The sequence below is a fragment of the Betta splendens genome, chromosome 4 (genome assembly GCF_900634795.4).
Source record: "Betta splendens chromosome 4, fBetSpl5.4, whole genome shotgun sequence".
Classification (NCBI taxonomy): domain Eukaryota; kingdom Metazoa; phylum Chordata; class Actinopteri; order Anabantiformes; family Osphronemidae; genus Betta; species Betta splendens.
Window position 1 is genome coordinate 4872778 of NC_040884.2, and position 15392 is coordinate 4888169.

Below are 15392 nucleotides of genomic sequence, written 5' to 3' on the forward strand. Positions count from 1 at the left end.
AATTTCATACACATCTAACTTAATCCAGTCAAACAATTAAAACGTTCTGTTTGTATAATTCTATTGTTACTGACAACTGAAAATCCCGAAAACTCTACATATATTACCACAAACTAATGCCCTGCAGCTTAAGTGTACATGGCAGTCTTCTACCGACCCACACAGGCTCAGTCCAAGCAGATATTTCCCTAAAGGGTCTGGACGTCCTCATGTGGAACCGCAGGTACTGTTGAAGCGTGTGGTTATGTGACTGCTGGACTGACGTGAGCTAGTGGAAAGTGTTTGGGGTAATGAAGACTAAATGCTGCTGTCACTGGAAACAGATACCATCCGTTACAACGTTAATGGTTTGTATAATGACCATAGTTTCACCACTGACATTTTCCTTGTGGAAATGACTTCAACATCTATTACTGTACATTTGAAGCCAAATGGCTAATGTTTTAACCATTCACAGTTTAATTACAATAAATTATTGCAAATCAACTGTAAGCAGCAGATACCAATAATTACCAATACCCTTAATGGATGAATTTCCTAGAAAAGTTGCTGGATCGATGTAATTATATGTATTTGTCTATGAATGTCTCCACAAAGAGACATTGAGCGTAATTTGCAGTCAGAGGACGTCTCTGGAGAGCTGAAGATGCTTCTGACTGTGAACACTTGCTGCCAGAGAGAAGCTGACTGAATGGAAATGCAGCCATAGTCAATAGTGATTAAGTGGCTTAAAGAGGCAGAGAGGTTTTCAGCTGTAAAGGCCTATTAAACGTATAAGACTGACTCAGAAGGTCTGAAGTGCATCAGTCAACAAGGATTAGTTTAAGAGCAAAAGTCGACGCTGTGCTTCAATATGTGAGCGAGCGTTTTCTATAGGTTTTGAGGGATTATTTGGCCTCAGCACTTCCTCCTCTTTGAAAAGACTCTTTGCCAGCAGAACATTAAACTGGAGCTTTTACCAGAAAACTGTTGTCGCACAACTTGAACAGCGCACAACCACCGAAGCAGACGTCTCTGATCATTATGTTGCCATGCAGTCTCCCTGGTATCCGTGATGACCACCATGGCAACCGTTGTCAAGAGGAGAATATTTTCAGATTTCTGCACACCCACATGATTCAAATGGGTAAAAGGGCTGACCACTCAGAGGCACTGGTGCTGTGCACATTATGCAACGCCGCCGAACTGGGTTCTGTCTCCTCGGGGGCAGCACAGTGTCAGCACACGTCAGAACCGGACGAGTTTAGTATTAGAAAGTTTACTCCGTATATGCTGCATTCCCCACATACTCCAACGTCAGTGCTGAGGTCTAGTTTGTGCCGAGGCACTGTGGGTGTTTCCTCCTCTGAATGTGGGCCATGGAGGAAAATAATAAGAAATGTTATGGTTTGGCTCATGGCACTCAATGCCTCTCATTTCTTCCATTTTCATTTGTGGTTTGCTAAATGCAAAAACGTTAAGAAAAAGGCCTATTATGTCTTCATCCAATGGTCATTTGGGTCTCACATTCACAAAGTGTGTACTATAAAAGCTTTGGAGGAGTTCTTCATCCTCGAGTCTTCATTATTTGTGTTTAAACAGACCAACGTAGGCGGTGAAGTAGGTCTGACTGCGCTCCTTCAGTGTCGGCCTGATGGTTCACATTCTTGTGCCGGGTACAGATTACACAGACAGCGGGGGGGAAACAGACGAAACGCTATAAAAACTCTCTTTAGCACGAGCTTTCAAATATATTTTCCTGCGCTCCGTTCCACTCCTCGGTCACTCCCAAGCCGAACCTGTCCAACCTGAATGCTCCTGCATGGCAGCAGTGGGTGGATGCCTGTGTCACACTAAGTTACAACTGTGGGCGGAGGAAGACGGGCTGTTTTCTTAAGTAGGGACTTCAAACGACATTCGATTCGCAGCGGTTTTCTGACCTGTCGGACAGTAACACAATTAGAATCACAGATACAGGATGGAGGCCGACAGCAGCGAAGACATCGAGTCTCTCATAGAGGACATGGACTACATACCCGGCCACTTCCACCTGAACCTGAACCTCAACTGTGAGCCCTCTGGGCCCGCGAGGCTGCGGCTCAGGGACACGTACCTGAAGCAGGAAAGCCTGCGGGGGGAGCTGGAGGCCGAGGTCGGGTACCTGCAGTACGCGGTCCGAAACCTGCTGGGTCTGCTGGCCTTTCACCTGGAACAGCTGGACGCGGCCGAGGAAGCATTTAGGTGAGACACAAGTTGATCATCTGGATTTAAGAGAATCAACAAGCAGCATTTGATAATGATATATAAATATCACAGCAGTAAATGCCTTTAATTTGAAAAATTGCTTAATTAAGTAAGTATTTTGCTGCCTTAAAGAACCACACAACTGAATTAACTAATTGCCAACAGTTACACAACAAACCACCACCTTTTTCTATTCCTTCCTGAACAATAATCAAAGTATGCATCTACACTAATCATCTACTACCTCCTTCCTGCTGAGACAGCGCAACGGCTCATTGTGCTGCACGCTCACAGGCTGCTGTCAGAGGGACATTCATACATTTAACGCTGACACCTGCTCCCTGGCCGCGCGCAGACAGCGTAACCCCTGCACGTGTGCCCTTCAGGAGCATCTGCAAAGAGGACCCGGGGAACCTGAACGCCTGGGCCAACCTGGGCTGCGTGTACGACCGGCTGGGGAGCGAGGCGGAGGCGGCCGAGTGCGTGGAGAGAGTGTCGCAGCTCATGGCCCAGGAGGAGGCGCGGCTGCCGGCCGCGCGCGGCCTGGCCGAGCAGGCCTACGTCCACCCGTATGACGTGGAGCTGCACGGCGAGGACGAGCTGAGGGAGAGGCTGGTGGCGGCGCTGATGCTCTACAACAGGGCTCTGGACTATGGCGGGCAGCTGGTGAGACCAGAACCAAGGGGAGCTCTGACCGGTGGAAAGAACTGGTGTTTAATGGGAGCTGGTGGTTGTTCAACTGTGCAGCTTTACCAATCGTTAGATATGACTGAGTCCCTGTTACGTCATGCTGCTGTTTTCAGATCCCGACAGAGGAGAAGCGAAGCTGGTATTTCAAAATGGCGATCATCTACGTGAGGTACAGCCCCGACAACAAGCACGGCCGCCGTTTACGAGCGGTGCAGTCTGACAGTCGCTCTGCACCTGCAGGTTGGACGACATAGTGAAAACCAAGGAGGACTCCGAGTACTCCAGACTCTCTCACTACAATAAAGGCCTGCAGCTCCTGAAGGAAACACTGGCTTCTGACAAAGTCCTCCACAGAGGTCCGTAACACAGCGACTTGTAAATCACACTCAGACACAGTGGAATGCGTGTGGAATGTTACGTGCTGCACAACAACACGCTTTCCTCCGCTCGCCACAGCTCTCGCCTGGTGCTACGTTGGACTCATGTTGGAGCGGAAGGGGGACTTCACCACCGTGCCCATGTCTGTGCACGACTGCGGCTTCTCCGCCTCGGACCCTCTCACCTGCTACGGAACCGTAAGACGCCACGCAGCACTCGCGTTCTCGTATAGAGAGGTGCATTGTGGGATTGTTTCCACAGTGGAAACTCTGAGTGCTCTTCGGTGGACAGGTTTACGCGTCACACACTCACACACACACACACACACACACACACACACACACACACACACACACACACACACACACACACACACACACACACACACACACACAGCTGCTGAGGCCTTGTTAAAAGCAGAATTGGTTCCTGGCGCTGGGGTTTGTTGCCAGTAACAGGCTGTTCGCCAGCATTCGCTGTATTTTCTATTCTCACGTCCACCATGTTTGTGCGACGCGTGACAAATCTGAGCCGTGCCGTCGTTTCCTTCTTTCACCTCATCACCAAATGAAAGTCTCTTCTCTTCTCAGGACACATTTCCCAGATTAACACGTGAGGCGCTTCTGTTGTTGTTGTCTTCCCGACGTCCTGTTTCAAACAGACGCTCCGCTTCGCGCTCGCTAACTCACCACCGTCTGTGTCTTCAGGCCATAAACTTGGCAAGTGACGACGCGTTCGTGCTGAACCTTCTGGCCAAGGTCTTCTTTCTGACGGGCAAACACGAGATGGCCACGGGGATCTGCAACATGGCCCTCAGCGTGCTGCCGGACCCGGAGCTGAACTGGCAGGCCTACTGCACCCGGGCCAAGGTCGGCCGGTACCACTGGGTCCGTGCACCGCTCTGATGATGCACAGCCCTCTATTTACCGACGTTTCCTTTTAGATCAGCACAGCGCTCTACATCAGAGACCTGGAGAGGGCAAAGTGTGGCCAAGGTGCCATCCCGGACCGGCAGAAGCTCACCGAGGCCAGGAAGGACCTGAACAAGGTGCTGGCCGTGCGTCCGAGTCTGAGAACTCACCTGGAACTGGCACAGGTACCGGCACCAAGCCGTCGCACGGCACCGGCACACGCTCCTCCACCGCAGCAGCTTAACCCGCGTTCCCCCGCAGGTGCTCTACTACACGGGCGTGGACGCGCTCCAGGAGGGCCTCATGGTGGACGAGGGGGCGGTGAACAGCGCGCTGGTGAGCCTGTCGCACGCGCTGCAGTGGCGCATGGCCGACGCCCTGCCGGACCTGCACGTGCTCCGAGGCTGCTGCCTGCTGCTGAAGGGCGAGGAGCAGAACGCCGCCGACTGCTTCAAACGGGCCGTGGAGCTGGAGCGGCCCGGCAGCACGGACACGGCGGCGCTGCGCTGCCTCCTGCAGGCGCTGCTGGCTCTGTTCATGCAGGCCGGGCCCGACGCGGGCCGCGCCGTCACCCAGCTGGAGACGTGGGTGCAGAAGGCGGAGGAGACGTACACCACGGACCTGGTGAAGCTGGAGCTGAGGTGCCTGTACAGGAGCCACACGGCCGAGGTCACCGAGCTGTCCAGGGCGCTGATCAGCACGGGGCGCACGGATCTGGTGAGGAGGCTGCTGGAGACAGTGGTGCCCACACAGCTGGCCAAGAAGAGGCCCGTCGCCAGATGTGTGTCGTACACGTGAGGCGATCACGCTTTAACAGATAACAGGCGCGTGAGCAAACAAATGCGGGCGTGCAGTGATTCTATGGCACCGGACAACATTTCACCGATAAGCAGATAGCAGATAAACACTGTGATGAGCCGTGAGTCAAAGCTGTGATTCATTCACTGAATGCCTTTACTGTTTAAGGACTTTAAACAACACGATGTGGGTGATAATTTATTGTGAACGTTCTTCAGGTTTAAAACAAAAACCTGTGGGTGTTTGAGAGCGTCGCTGAAAAGCTACTGGACACAGTGATATAACTAGGCTTGAGGTGCGACTGTGATGAGTGTTCCACTGGTGACCAGACGAGGGCGCTAAAGACTTCACATGCAACGATCGTTTAATCCCACTCAGGAGTTTGTACACGAAAAACCACTGTGAATAAAAGGCGACTTTCTACTTAACTCACTGTGTGATGGACAAAGTACTAGATATGGAACCATTTTGTATTATTTTAAATATATGATTATACATTTAGTGGCCAGTTTTAATAATTGGGTGAAAGTACTTAAATGTCAGAGAACTAGAAGTTGGCGGCAGAACCCAGCCTGGTATTTAGGTTAGAAGACACTCACCCAGTCCCAGTGAACTCAATATTTATCTCGCCAGATACTTGTGGTTTCATGTAACTCTGTAAAATGATTGGACCACGCTTTAAATACCCAACATGCCATAGATTGTTAATGAGGTTTGCTTGGAATTGAAAACAACGCTTCATGTGCAGTGACGCCACAAACTGAATCCAGCTCAAGTGGTTCAATAATAAGCTCAGAACTTTCTGACTTAAACAACTTTGAAGGCAAATTTGAGGTGTTGGATTAAATTAGCGCGCACCTATGAAAGTGACCTGTGAGTATATTCAGCTCAGATTCACCGTATAACAGGGTGTGATTCACCATGACTCACTGTTAGTCTGCACATGAAGCTGAGGCTGAGATCCTGCTCTGTGAACTGGGCGTAGTCTGTGTAGAAACAACTGCTCCCTTTGTGTTCAGGTGCACTTTAAGCAACATGAGTCCTTCCTTTCTTTACATATACAGGGGTTCACCTGCTCTTTCTTTTCATTTAATCTGAATTTGTATTTACAGATTTAGCTCATTAAGTTTTAGCCTGACGACTAAATGACTAGAAGTGTCACAACTCAGTCCTCTCATCCTGAGAAACCTTGAATTCATCATACATCACCTGCAGCAGCATCAAATAGCACAGAAGGAATAATGGCTGAAAAAAATAAAAATAAAATCAACAACAGGAAGATCCTGGTAAAAGCAGTCTGTACAGTACTATGACCTTTTAGGTCAGAGAAGCATCCAAGGCATCATGAGCTGAGAAGCATCAGCCCGATGAGCGTCCTCCATAGCAGCTTCATTCATCTGCCTTCTGTCTGACGCACCATCACGACTGCAGAAAACACCAACACACAGATTAGCGACGGCCGAGCCCGGCCCTGCTGGGTGTGATGCTCACCACACGATCTGCCTCATTCTTAGATGTGAAACAATAACAGAGAGGTGCCAGTGAAGGGGCCACAGCGAGGTCCGAGTCTATTCATGTTTACAGTACAGACACCAGTAGATATTAGAATGGCCACCGGGTCAGACACCACAAGGATTCTGAGTAAAAAACATTTCTGAGGTGATTAGACAGACTCATTAATTAAAAGCTTGGCTGGGTCATGGGTCACACTTTCAGGTTCTGCAGCATAGTTTCTTCCAGGTTCTGAGTATCAGCGAGATGCCACCGCCAACACCCTGCGTAGTCCTCCACAGCCTCTGAGCAGACAACAGGTCCAGCTGAAGCAGGTAGGACCTTTAATACCTCTAGTAAACGGGCAGACGCTGTATTTTAAAGTACAACAGAGGAAAAAAACTTTTATTGCATTGCTGTTAGGTAGAATCAGATAAACAGGAAGTATTTTCACCAGTGACTGGCCTCAGAGAATCATGCATACGTCAGAATTACTCACTCTAGTAAAGACGTTATTGGAATCATTACTAAAAATATATAGTAAAACCTAATATATATATAAATTTATCTGAATTCAATTGAATGGTTTCTTTCATGTTATGGATCATACTTAGTCCATGTCCATGGTTGTAATTCAGTGGGCAGTGATCCTGAATGATCTGTCACCACAGTTTAAACCAGTCCTGCAAAAGGCTCCAAAACTAGAGGCCACACACACACACACACACACACACACACACACACACACACACACACACACACACACACACACACACACACACACACAGTGTAAAGCAGAGCACCTTCCTCCCTGTGTTGATTATGGCACATTTACAAGCACAAAACAATTGAACTCAGCCCAGTATAACGACTGTATGTGTGCTAAGAAACAAATCAAGTAGAAAGTTCAGATTTATGAGTTTAGTTTGAGTTTATCAGTGTGAGAGGCTCAGAGTCAGGCTCTCGCATGGTCCAGGGCCCATCAATGTAAAGATGAGGACCAGACCTGGTTTTGTGTGCAAACACCAACTCTGCGTCCATTGCAGGTGAATTGCTGTGGAACCATGGCGATGGCCTCTGTACCCATGACAAAGTGGCACACGGGTCTCCTTGACTGCTGCGCCGACGTAGGCACCTGTGAGCCTCCTAACAGCGTCACCGCGGTCAAATGAGCCGCTGGTTGCGTTTTCGTGGTCAAATGAGCCGTCGCTATATTCGAGGTGCGCGATTCGTGCGATACTTACGGTAACAGTGTTGCGATCACCGAGAAGAGCAGAGACGCTTAATATAATCAGCAATTGAGGCGATATTAGGATTATTGTCGTAAGGAGACGAAGCAAATTTAAGAAATTATGTTTTTTACAGTGAACGTTTAAAAAAATATTGATATGGAAAATATAAAAAGGGAATTGGCCTCTATTCTAAAACTTGAATAAAATGAATGGTCATCAAGAGTTGAACTTTGACCTTCAATATCATCCTCTTCCTCAAATTGTACATCAACGTTCCTTCACAGTTCTTCTTAGTACTTCTTGGACTTCAATGTACAGTATAATACTTTATTGATAAATAACTTTATAACTATATAGTAAAAGTATTTGATTTTTGCTGTGGGAGTAGTCGGGGTAGTACTAAGCAGAACTGTGATGGAACGGTGACGTACCAATTTGAAGAAGTAATTTTACTCGAATCCAAGTTTGAGAATAGAGACTAATTGCCTTTTTATATTTTCCATCAGTGTTTTTTCATTTACTGTAAATTCCATAATTTCTTAAATTTGCCTCGTCTCCTTACGGCATTAATCCTAAAATCGCCTCAGTTGCTGATTAGAGGGAGGAGTCTCCGCTCCTCTCGCAACACTGTTACCGTAACTACCGCACGAATCGCGCACCTCGAATATAGCGACGGCTCATTTGACCACGGAAACGCAAACAGCGCTCATTTGACCTGCACATCCACATTACATTTGTCTCTTCCCGCGTCGCGAACGGACCTGTGCCGTGTCCCTCAGGCTGCTACGGGTTCTGGTGCTGCCCGTGCCTCGCCTGCTCGGTGTCGAAGGACTTTGGCGAGAACACCTGCCTCCCGCTGTGTGACATACTGAGCCCCGCCATTACGTCAGCGCTGGGCATCCCGCTGTGCGTGCCCCCCGCCGTGCTGTCCATGCGGGTCGCCATGCGGCACAGATACAACATCCACGTGAATACAAACATGCATTTGATCAAATCAGAGTTCTACTAGATGAGCTCCTGGGAAGTGTAGTCAAATACTTTGCTCTGGGTCCATTCAGGGTTCTGTCTGCAAGGACATCGCCACCTCCTGTTTCTGCGAGTGGTGCTCGTGGTGTCAGATGCAGCGCGAGCTGAAGCATCGCAAGAAAAACGTGCCGGTCATGGTCATGCAGCCGATTCCGCAGTGAGGACGGAGCCTGGACCGGATCCTGGACCGGCTCCTGGACCGGAGCCTGGACCCGAGCCTGGACCCGAGCCTGGACGGGTGTCAGCAGCCTGGGATGCTGCTCTTCACACAGTCTTAGTTGTGTTGTTCACAGTTGACACACGTTTCGATTTTACGACCATGTTCCCTAGTGATGCACTGGTTGCAGCCAATAAAATACATTTTCTTGAACTTCATCAATACAAAGATCATTTTAAGAATCTATTATTTATTCAAGCTGCAAAGTTCTGAGGCATCCTTAAACCCACTTCTACTGTTTTTATGTCGTTCTTCGTGTCCGTTTTTCCACAGCCAATGAATCATCTTTGTATTTTTCACATTTTGTATTTTTCTGCCTCATAAAATGTCCAAAACGACTTTGTATTTACGTCTGCGAAGTTCCTGACTCTCGACAGTAGGAGGCTCCAGACTCAATAAGAGACGCCTCACCTGGTGGTGATGAGGTAACACTCCACTATGCGACGGTTAAATACCTGTGCTCCAGTCAGTCGGCACTAAATAAGCCTCAGCTGTTCACTCATTCAAAGACTGATTATCCCTGATTGACTCCTTTGGAACAACTGTGACAATCTTGTGTCCTTAGACACTATGAACTGGACTCAATAATGAATGAGTGGAGGTAAAACCAGAGACAGCGCTTTCTGTTTTGAATTATTTTGTTTAAAACATAAGAGAAAGAAAAACTTTTAGTTTCATACTGACTGTGGAGAACAAGGAAGAGGGAACAAGGAAGCCCGTATCAAACAAAAGACAATGCCTTCAGATTGTATCATATATTTTTACAAACTGTATTTAGTTACAGTGGCCCAATGGAATATAACCTGCAGCCACGAAAACACAGCAACTCACCAGGAGCTGTAGCTTCTTCAGACGAGGAAGAGGACGACGGAGGGAGACAGAAAGCAGGTCCATCCACAAATCCATCTTGGAATTGTGAGTTTTCCAGTGGGACAGTGAATGTTACTGTTAGAGAACATCGGTGTCAGTGACGATGAGAGGGCGTTTGATGACAGTGATGTTGCTGCTGTGCTGTAACAGGTGCAGCAGGATGACACACATTAACACTGTGAACACATGAAAACATCCGCTCCTGAAAGATGTGATCCCAGCTCGCTGGTCAGGGTTTTGTTTAATCTCGTTAAATCACAGGAATCTACTTCTTTATGCAAATAGGACACATCATTACGTCATTCATATCTTTCAGTCCAAGACAAGGAAAATCAGATATGATATTTCACATTGACTTAAATTCTTTGGGCCCCCAAACTCTGGTTCTGCAGCATTTTTTGTGCTGAGTCCAAACTTTCGTTATAGCTCTCCAACCCAAGTCACATCCTGTCACTCAGTCACAGCTTCACATGCTCTCAGCAGGCAACAGCTCAATCAGGTAAGATGCACTTTGTTCACAAAGTAGTTTATGCCACAAGATTTTATGATTTTTACATGTTGAATACAAGGTATTTATTCACCTCAGCTCTCTATTGTACACTGTGTGTTAATGAAAATGAACACATTTTACACTTCATATCTGAGGAATCTGTTTTTGCATTTCACATAATTCAAGTCTTGTATGATCATTTCTATTATTGTTGCCTCTTTACATTATTCTAGTATTATATATTAAAATGAGTATTATAAGTCATTCTTTCCTAGGGGACATCTGTTCAACGTAAAGCTGCAACTCAGACTTACCCAGACTTGTTATAAATTCATCTGTTGTTCATTTGTTGCATCTGACATGTCACATTCTGCCAGCCAGTAGTAAGATGCAATATTAAAACAGAGCAAATGTGTGATTTCTATATTTGCTAAAATGAAAAAATACTATGCCGAAATACTACAATTATAACTCACTAATGACCCTGACAAGGCAGTGACAACTCACTGATATTATAGGTTGAGAATAATAACAATCATTATAAATAAGAGAATATTCTTATGTCTTATTTTTATTATTCAAACAACTCGCTGATATTAGAGGTTGAGAATAATAACAATCATAATAAAAAATAGAATATTCTTAGATCTTATTTTTATTATTCTAACAACTTGCTGATATTAGAGGTTGAGAATATGCGGTAGTAGTTTACATAGCTGTGAACTAGTGCATACTGTATGTTTACTACTGTATATTTAGCTGCATGCCCAGGTGACAGGGAGAGGAAATTCCTTTGGCCCGGGTGAAAGTGCAGTGCTGGGTCAGTGGGGGGCCTACAGTAACTGGCTCATGTGTTGAGTTGTGTTGTAAGACGCTGTGTTCACTAAAGCCGTATCGTGTTTCACAGCAGCCTTGCAGTTGTTTCACTTACCTTTCTGACTTCTGCTCCAGCAGGTTCACTGTTTCTGGCCAGTAACTAGTTTACCCTCCAAATGGCTTCTGCCACCAAGGTAGACTGGCACAGTGGGCTCTGTGACTGCTTTGAGAATGCGTCCACCTGTAAGAATCAGCTGACCGATGGATCTTGGTTCATTAGCTATTGCTAGTCCTTCTGAATGGTGTGTGTGTGTGTGTGTGTGTGTGTGTGCTTTAGGCTGCTACGGGTTCTGGTGCTGCCCTTGTCTCACATGCACAGTCACGGGACAGTTTGGAGAGAGCCGCTGTCTCCCAGTGTGTGACATCCTCAGCCCCGCTGCATTCACGGGCTGTGGGATACCTCTGTTCGCTCCTCCTGCAGGCGTTTCTATGAGGGCTGCCATGCGAAACAGATACAATATCAAGGTACAGTTTGACATGAGCTCATGAGAAGTCCTGGATTTCTTTCAAAGCTTCACATTCGTTCTCCTCGTGTTCTCTGCAGGGATCTCTCTGTGACGACATCGCAGTGGCCTGTATTTGTCCGTGGTGCTCCTGGTGCCAGATGCATCGCGAGTTAAAACATCGCCAAAAGAACCACACCACTGTGATCAACGTGCAGCCTGCTCCAGTAGTGATGGCTCCTGTTAGCGCAGGTCCAGTCGTTATAGTTAACAACCACTAAACAGAGCTCAGGATGCTGTAGTCCTCCACAGTCTTATTATTTAAATTACATTTTAAATACAGGAGTAAATGACTCTAGGTTTACTTGCATTAAGTTTTCAGTTTTATTGTGATAAGAAAATCTAACTGGATCAGTCTGTTTTCTTCACTGAAAATGTTTTTACCACTATGAAAATAAATATGTCATTGTTTTGTTTGCAATAAACAAGGAAGTTTGAAAATGACAAGCTTCTCATGTGGGTCTATTGCAACAAATAACTTCAAAATCTGATCAGATCATCTTCTGATTTATGTGAGTTCACGGCTGTGTCAAAGTCCACACAATAGGCTTCAATGACTTTCTTCAGGGTTCTCTCTGTGAGGCTGTTTTTTATTTCTGTTTCTGCAAGTTGGGTTCAGTTGTCTGATAGGTAAATTCTGACCTGCAGCTTCCTACTTTAATCTTAAGGATGAAATCTCCCTTTTCTAAATCTAAGCGCTAACACATTAAACAGGTTGTTTCGCAAGAGACAGACTAGTGATAATATTTCTGATTTTATCATACACACTAAGCGGTGAGATCTTGCTGCTGTGCTGAGTGGACTGTTGTCAAAGTCAAACGTTTCAGGCTGAATTTTGTTTATTAAAAGCCAGAGATGTACATTTTTACAATCCCTGAATTTTCTTCCCTGTTAAAAACTGTTTCAGGAACGAAGAGCCACTGACCAACACGATGAAGCTGGGTGTGCCTGCTTTGACAAAAAACCTGTAAAAGAAACAACAAGACATGAACTAGCCTTTCCTTTAGCAGTGAACCTACATCTTAACTGATAATACGACTGGGGTTCACAGCTGTACTTGATGATTATTCAGATATTATTACCCTGTTTAAACCACACCATTGCATCATTAGACAACATTTAACTTGTTGCCTGTTTAATGGCCTATTTACCTGATTCTCATTTGGGTGTAATGTCAAAAAGTACTGACTTCAAATAACGGACATGCACCAGATAATCAACCTTCAAACTCTGCTGAGGTCATAGTTTCAAATACAACCACACTTAACCCCTGCAGATTAAGTGTGATTACCTTTTGTGCTGCAACACTTGTAAAAGTGACATCTCTGGGTTTACTTGGTAAAGTGTCTCCTTCTCTTCATCCTCAAAGTACAGCTGGGCAGTGTGAGAAAGCGGAATCTGGTTAATTAGGTTTACTATAATAAACATTTTATTATTGCTGCTGTTTTCCTGCTTGTGGTAATAAACCACAGGCCTTGTGAAATAGTTACTTTAAGACAAAACATAAAGTCCAGTTCACCGGAAGGTGGCAGTACACAGCATGTTAATATAATGAGGAAGGTGATGCGTATTAATTTAATGACAGTCATAAACCACTCATTCCTGCCTCTACTGATCATTAAGAGAATAAATGCAAACCTGCAAATTCTGTGGGTTGTATTTTCTGTCTGTGTCCCAGGGTGGAGGCTCCTCTCCAAACATAACAGCCAGGTGATCTAGAAAACTGATGAATAAAAACATGACGGCCAAGCTTTCCATATGAAGCAATTTATACTTCTTTATTTGCAGACTTATTATTACGATAAATGCATAAACTGAAAACACAGTGAGGACAAAAGGAACGTACCAGTTACTCTCACAGAAGGCGGAGATAAAATCACTTTGCTGATGTTCAGGATAGAGGAAGAGCACAGGCCAGTGCAGGGAGCCCTGCTCATCCCGAAAGACCTGAGCCCCTGTGACCTCCTGAGAGCTCAGTCCGTCCAGGCTCAGCTGTGCCATGCCTGCAGAGCAGCCTTCATCTTCATCCTCATCCTCACTGTTGGACCCACGCTTACAAGGCTTTGTAGAGTGGAGGAGCTTGATGCCCCGATCCTTCAGTTACAGTAGAAAAAGTGTCTAATTGTTTTTTTGACATATAACTGTTAATATTTATAGTTTATTTTTTTAATTACCATTTAGTTTTAAAGGTGGCTCCTACCTTTATAGCAGCAAGAAGAGCTTCTTTCTCACCATACAACTTCTTTTCTTTGGCTTTGGCCTTCCTCGCATCTCTCTCTGCTGCCCTCTACGTAAATATTAGTACAGGCAAACAACATCAGCGCTGGACAGCCTTGATTTATCTTTGTCATCCAGGACAAAGTGAACTGAACTCATCAGGGATTGAACCTTGTGCTTATCTGCAGCAGCCCTCAGCTCCTGCAGCCTCTTCTCTGTAGGGAGGAGCTTCAGACCCTCATCACACCATTTAATGGCCTCTGAAAAGTTTTGCAGCTCTATACAACACTGAGCTCCTGCAGAAACACATTTATCATCATGACACTATGCCTTGCTTATTTGTATTTTTTATTTCGTTATTGCCAGCTCTGTTACACACCTCTGATCAAGGCTTTAGCATGATCTGGTTTGATCTTATTTGCAGCTGCAGCGTCATTTAGTGCCGACCGCATGTTGCCTGTGTGACAAAACCAGAATCTCTCATAGATTACAAACAAGACAGACACTGTTACACAACCACAGGCAATGTTTTTCTCAGGCTTCCAATAACAGCGATAAAACGGTTCTAATCTAGACTAGAAAAAACAGTCTTGCCTTATAATAAGTTCAACCCAGAAATGATCTTTGATGAAGCATGTAGACATTTACCCAGATGAAAGTTCGCTGCGGCTCTGTTGGTGAGAAGAACCACGTTGAGGTCCTCATCACTGCACTTCTTATTCAAACCTGCAGTGTATGCGAGTATCGCCTTCTGGTAGTTCTTCTCTTTGAAAAAGGCATTCCCTTCATCTTTCAGGCTTTTTGCTTGTTCTGGGAAGAAACCGTTCAGGTTTATTAATCTTTTACAACGAGGCTGAGGCTGGTTGTGATTTTTAGCGCAGCTTTGGCTCCACTTACCCTCCGGAGTCCGGTCTTCATCGTGGATAATGGCCTGGAGGCAAGCTAGCTCTGGGTATTTCTGAGGGTCGATCTCTTCAGGGGCTGTTTTCATGAACATAGGCACTTTATTAAACTCCTAAACAAAACAAAATAAGCGTCACCGAGGATGCACAACTTTAACTTTACAGGGATGTTAGCTTGCTAGCTAGCAGCGAATGATAAGCTAACACTGCTGTTACACATAACTTCTCTGTGATGGTGACAGCGAATGTTAACGATACCTCTTCCCAGTTGTTTTCCGAAAAAGCGTTTTTGTATCTCTCCGTCTTGAATTTATCCATGAACTCGTCCATCCCATCGTCGCTGTCATCTTGTAGCGCTGAAGACGCCATTTGCGACCAAAATTATATAATTTTTTTCTAATTTACCTCCTGTGAGAAAGGATTACCGTGAACCACCTATAACGTTTACTAACGTTACTAGTTATCTAGAAGTGACCCAGCGCCTTGTTTACACATGTGCATCGGCGGTGCATCGGTAATAACGGGCCGTGTGGAAACAGATTACGCACACATTTACTTCCCTCTGAAC

At 45.7% G+C, this 15392-nt stretch overlaps 3 protein-coding genes across 4 annotated transcripts; 2 read left to right on the top strand and 1 right to left on the bottom strand.

Annotated features, from left to right (window-relative positions):
• The first annotated feature begins 1835 nt into the window (after window positions 1-1835).
• On the top strand, window positions 1836-5428 carry ttc22 (tetratricopeptide repeat domain 22). Its single transcript, XM_029146587.3, has 8 exons — window positions 1836-2220; window positions 2610-2889; window positions 3027-3082; window positions 3154-3269; window positions 3370-3488; window positions 3999-4160; window positions 4235-4387; window positions 4464-5428. The coding sequence occupies exons 1-8, from the start codon at window positions 1958-1960 to the stop codon at window positions 4998-5000; spliced, it is 1686 nt and encodes a 561-aa protein (XP_029002420.1). The 5' UTR covers window positions 1836-1957; the 3' UTR covers window positions 5001-5428.
• Window positions 5429-5569: 141 nt separating this feature from the next.
• On the top strand, window positions 5570-9304 carry LOC129604026 (cornifelin-like). 2 transcript variants are annotated; one of them, XM_055508381.1, is made up of 4 exons: window positions 5570-6826; window positions 7538-7628; window positions 8503-8690; window positions 8782-9304. In XM_055508381.1, exons 2-4 carry the CDS (start codon window positions 7556-7558, stop codon window positions 8908-8910), a joined length of 390 nt encoding a protein of 129 aa, XP_055364356.1. In that variant the 5' UTR covers window positions 5570-6826; window positions 7538-7555; the 3' UTR covers window positions 8911-9304. The 2 variants fall into 2 exon arrangements, with proteins under 2 accessions (XP_055364356.1, XP_055364357.1); XM_055508382.1 differs by lacking the exon at window positions 5570-6826 and having other exon boundaries at window positions 7575-7711.
• A 2711-nt stretch (window positions 9305-12015) lies between these two features.
• Window positions 12016-15348, bottom strand: ttc4 (tetratricopeptide repeat domain 4). Its single transcript, XM_029146591.3, has 10 exons — window positions 15083-15348; window positions 14820-14937; window positions 14571-14732; window positions 14302-14379; window positions 14094-14218; window positions 13906-13992; window positions 13552-13799; window positions 13344-13428; window positions 12997-13079; window positions 12016-12670 (listed from the first exon to the last, which is right to left on the bottom strand). Exons 1-10 carry the CDS (start codon window positions 15191-15193, stop codon window positions 12571-12573), a joined length of 1197 nt encoding a protein of 398 aa, XP_029002424.1. The 5' UTR covers window positions 15194-15348; the 3' UTR covers window positions 12016-12570.
• Window positions 15349-15392: the final 44 nt, after the last annotated feature.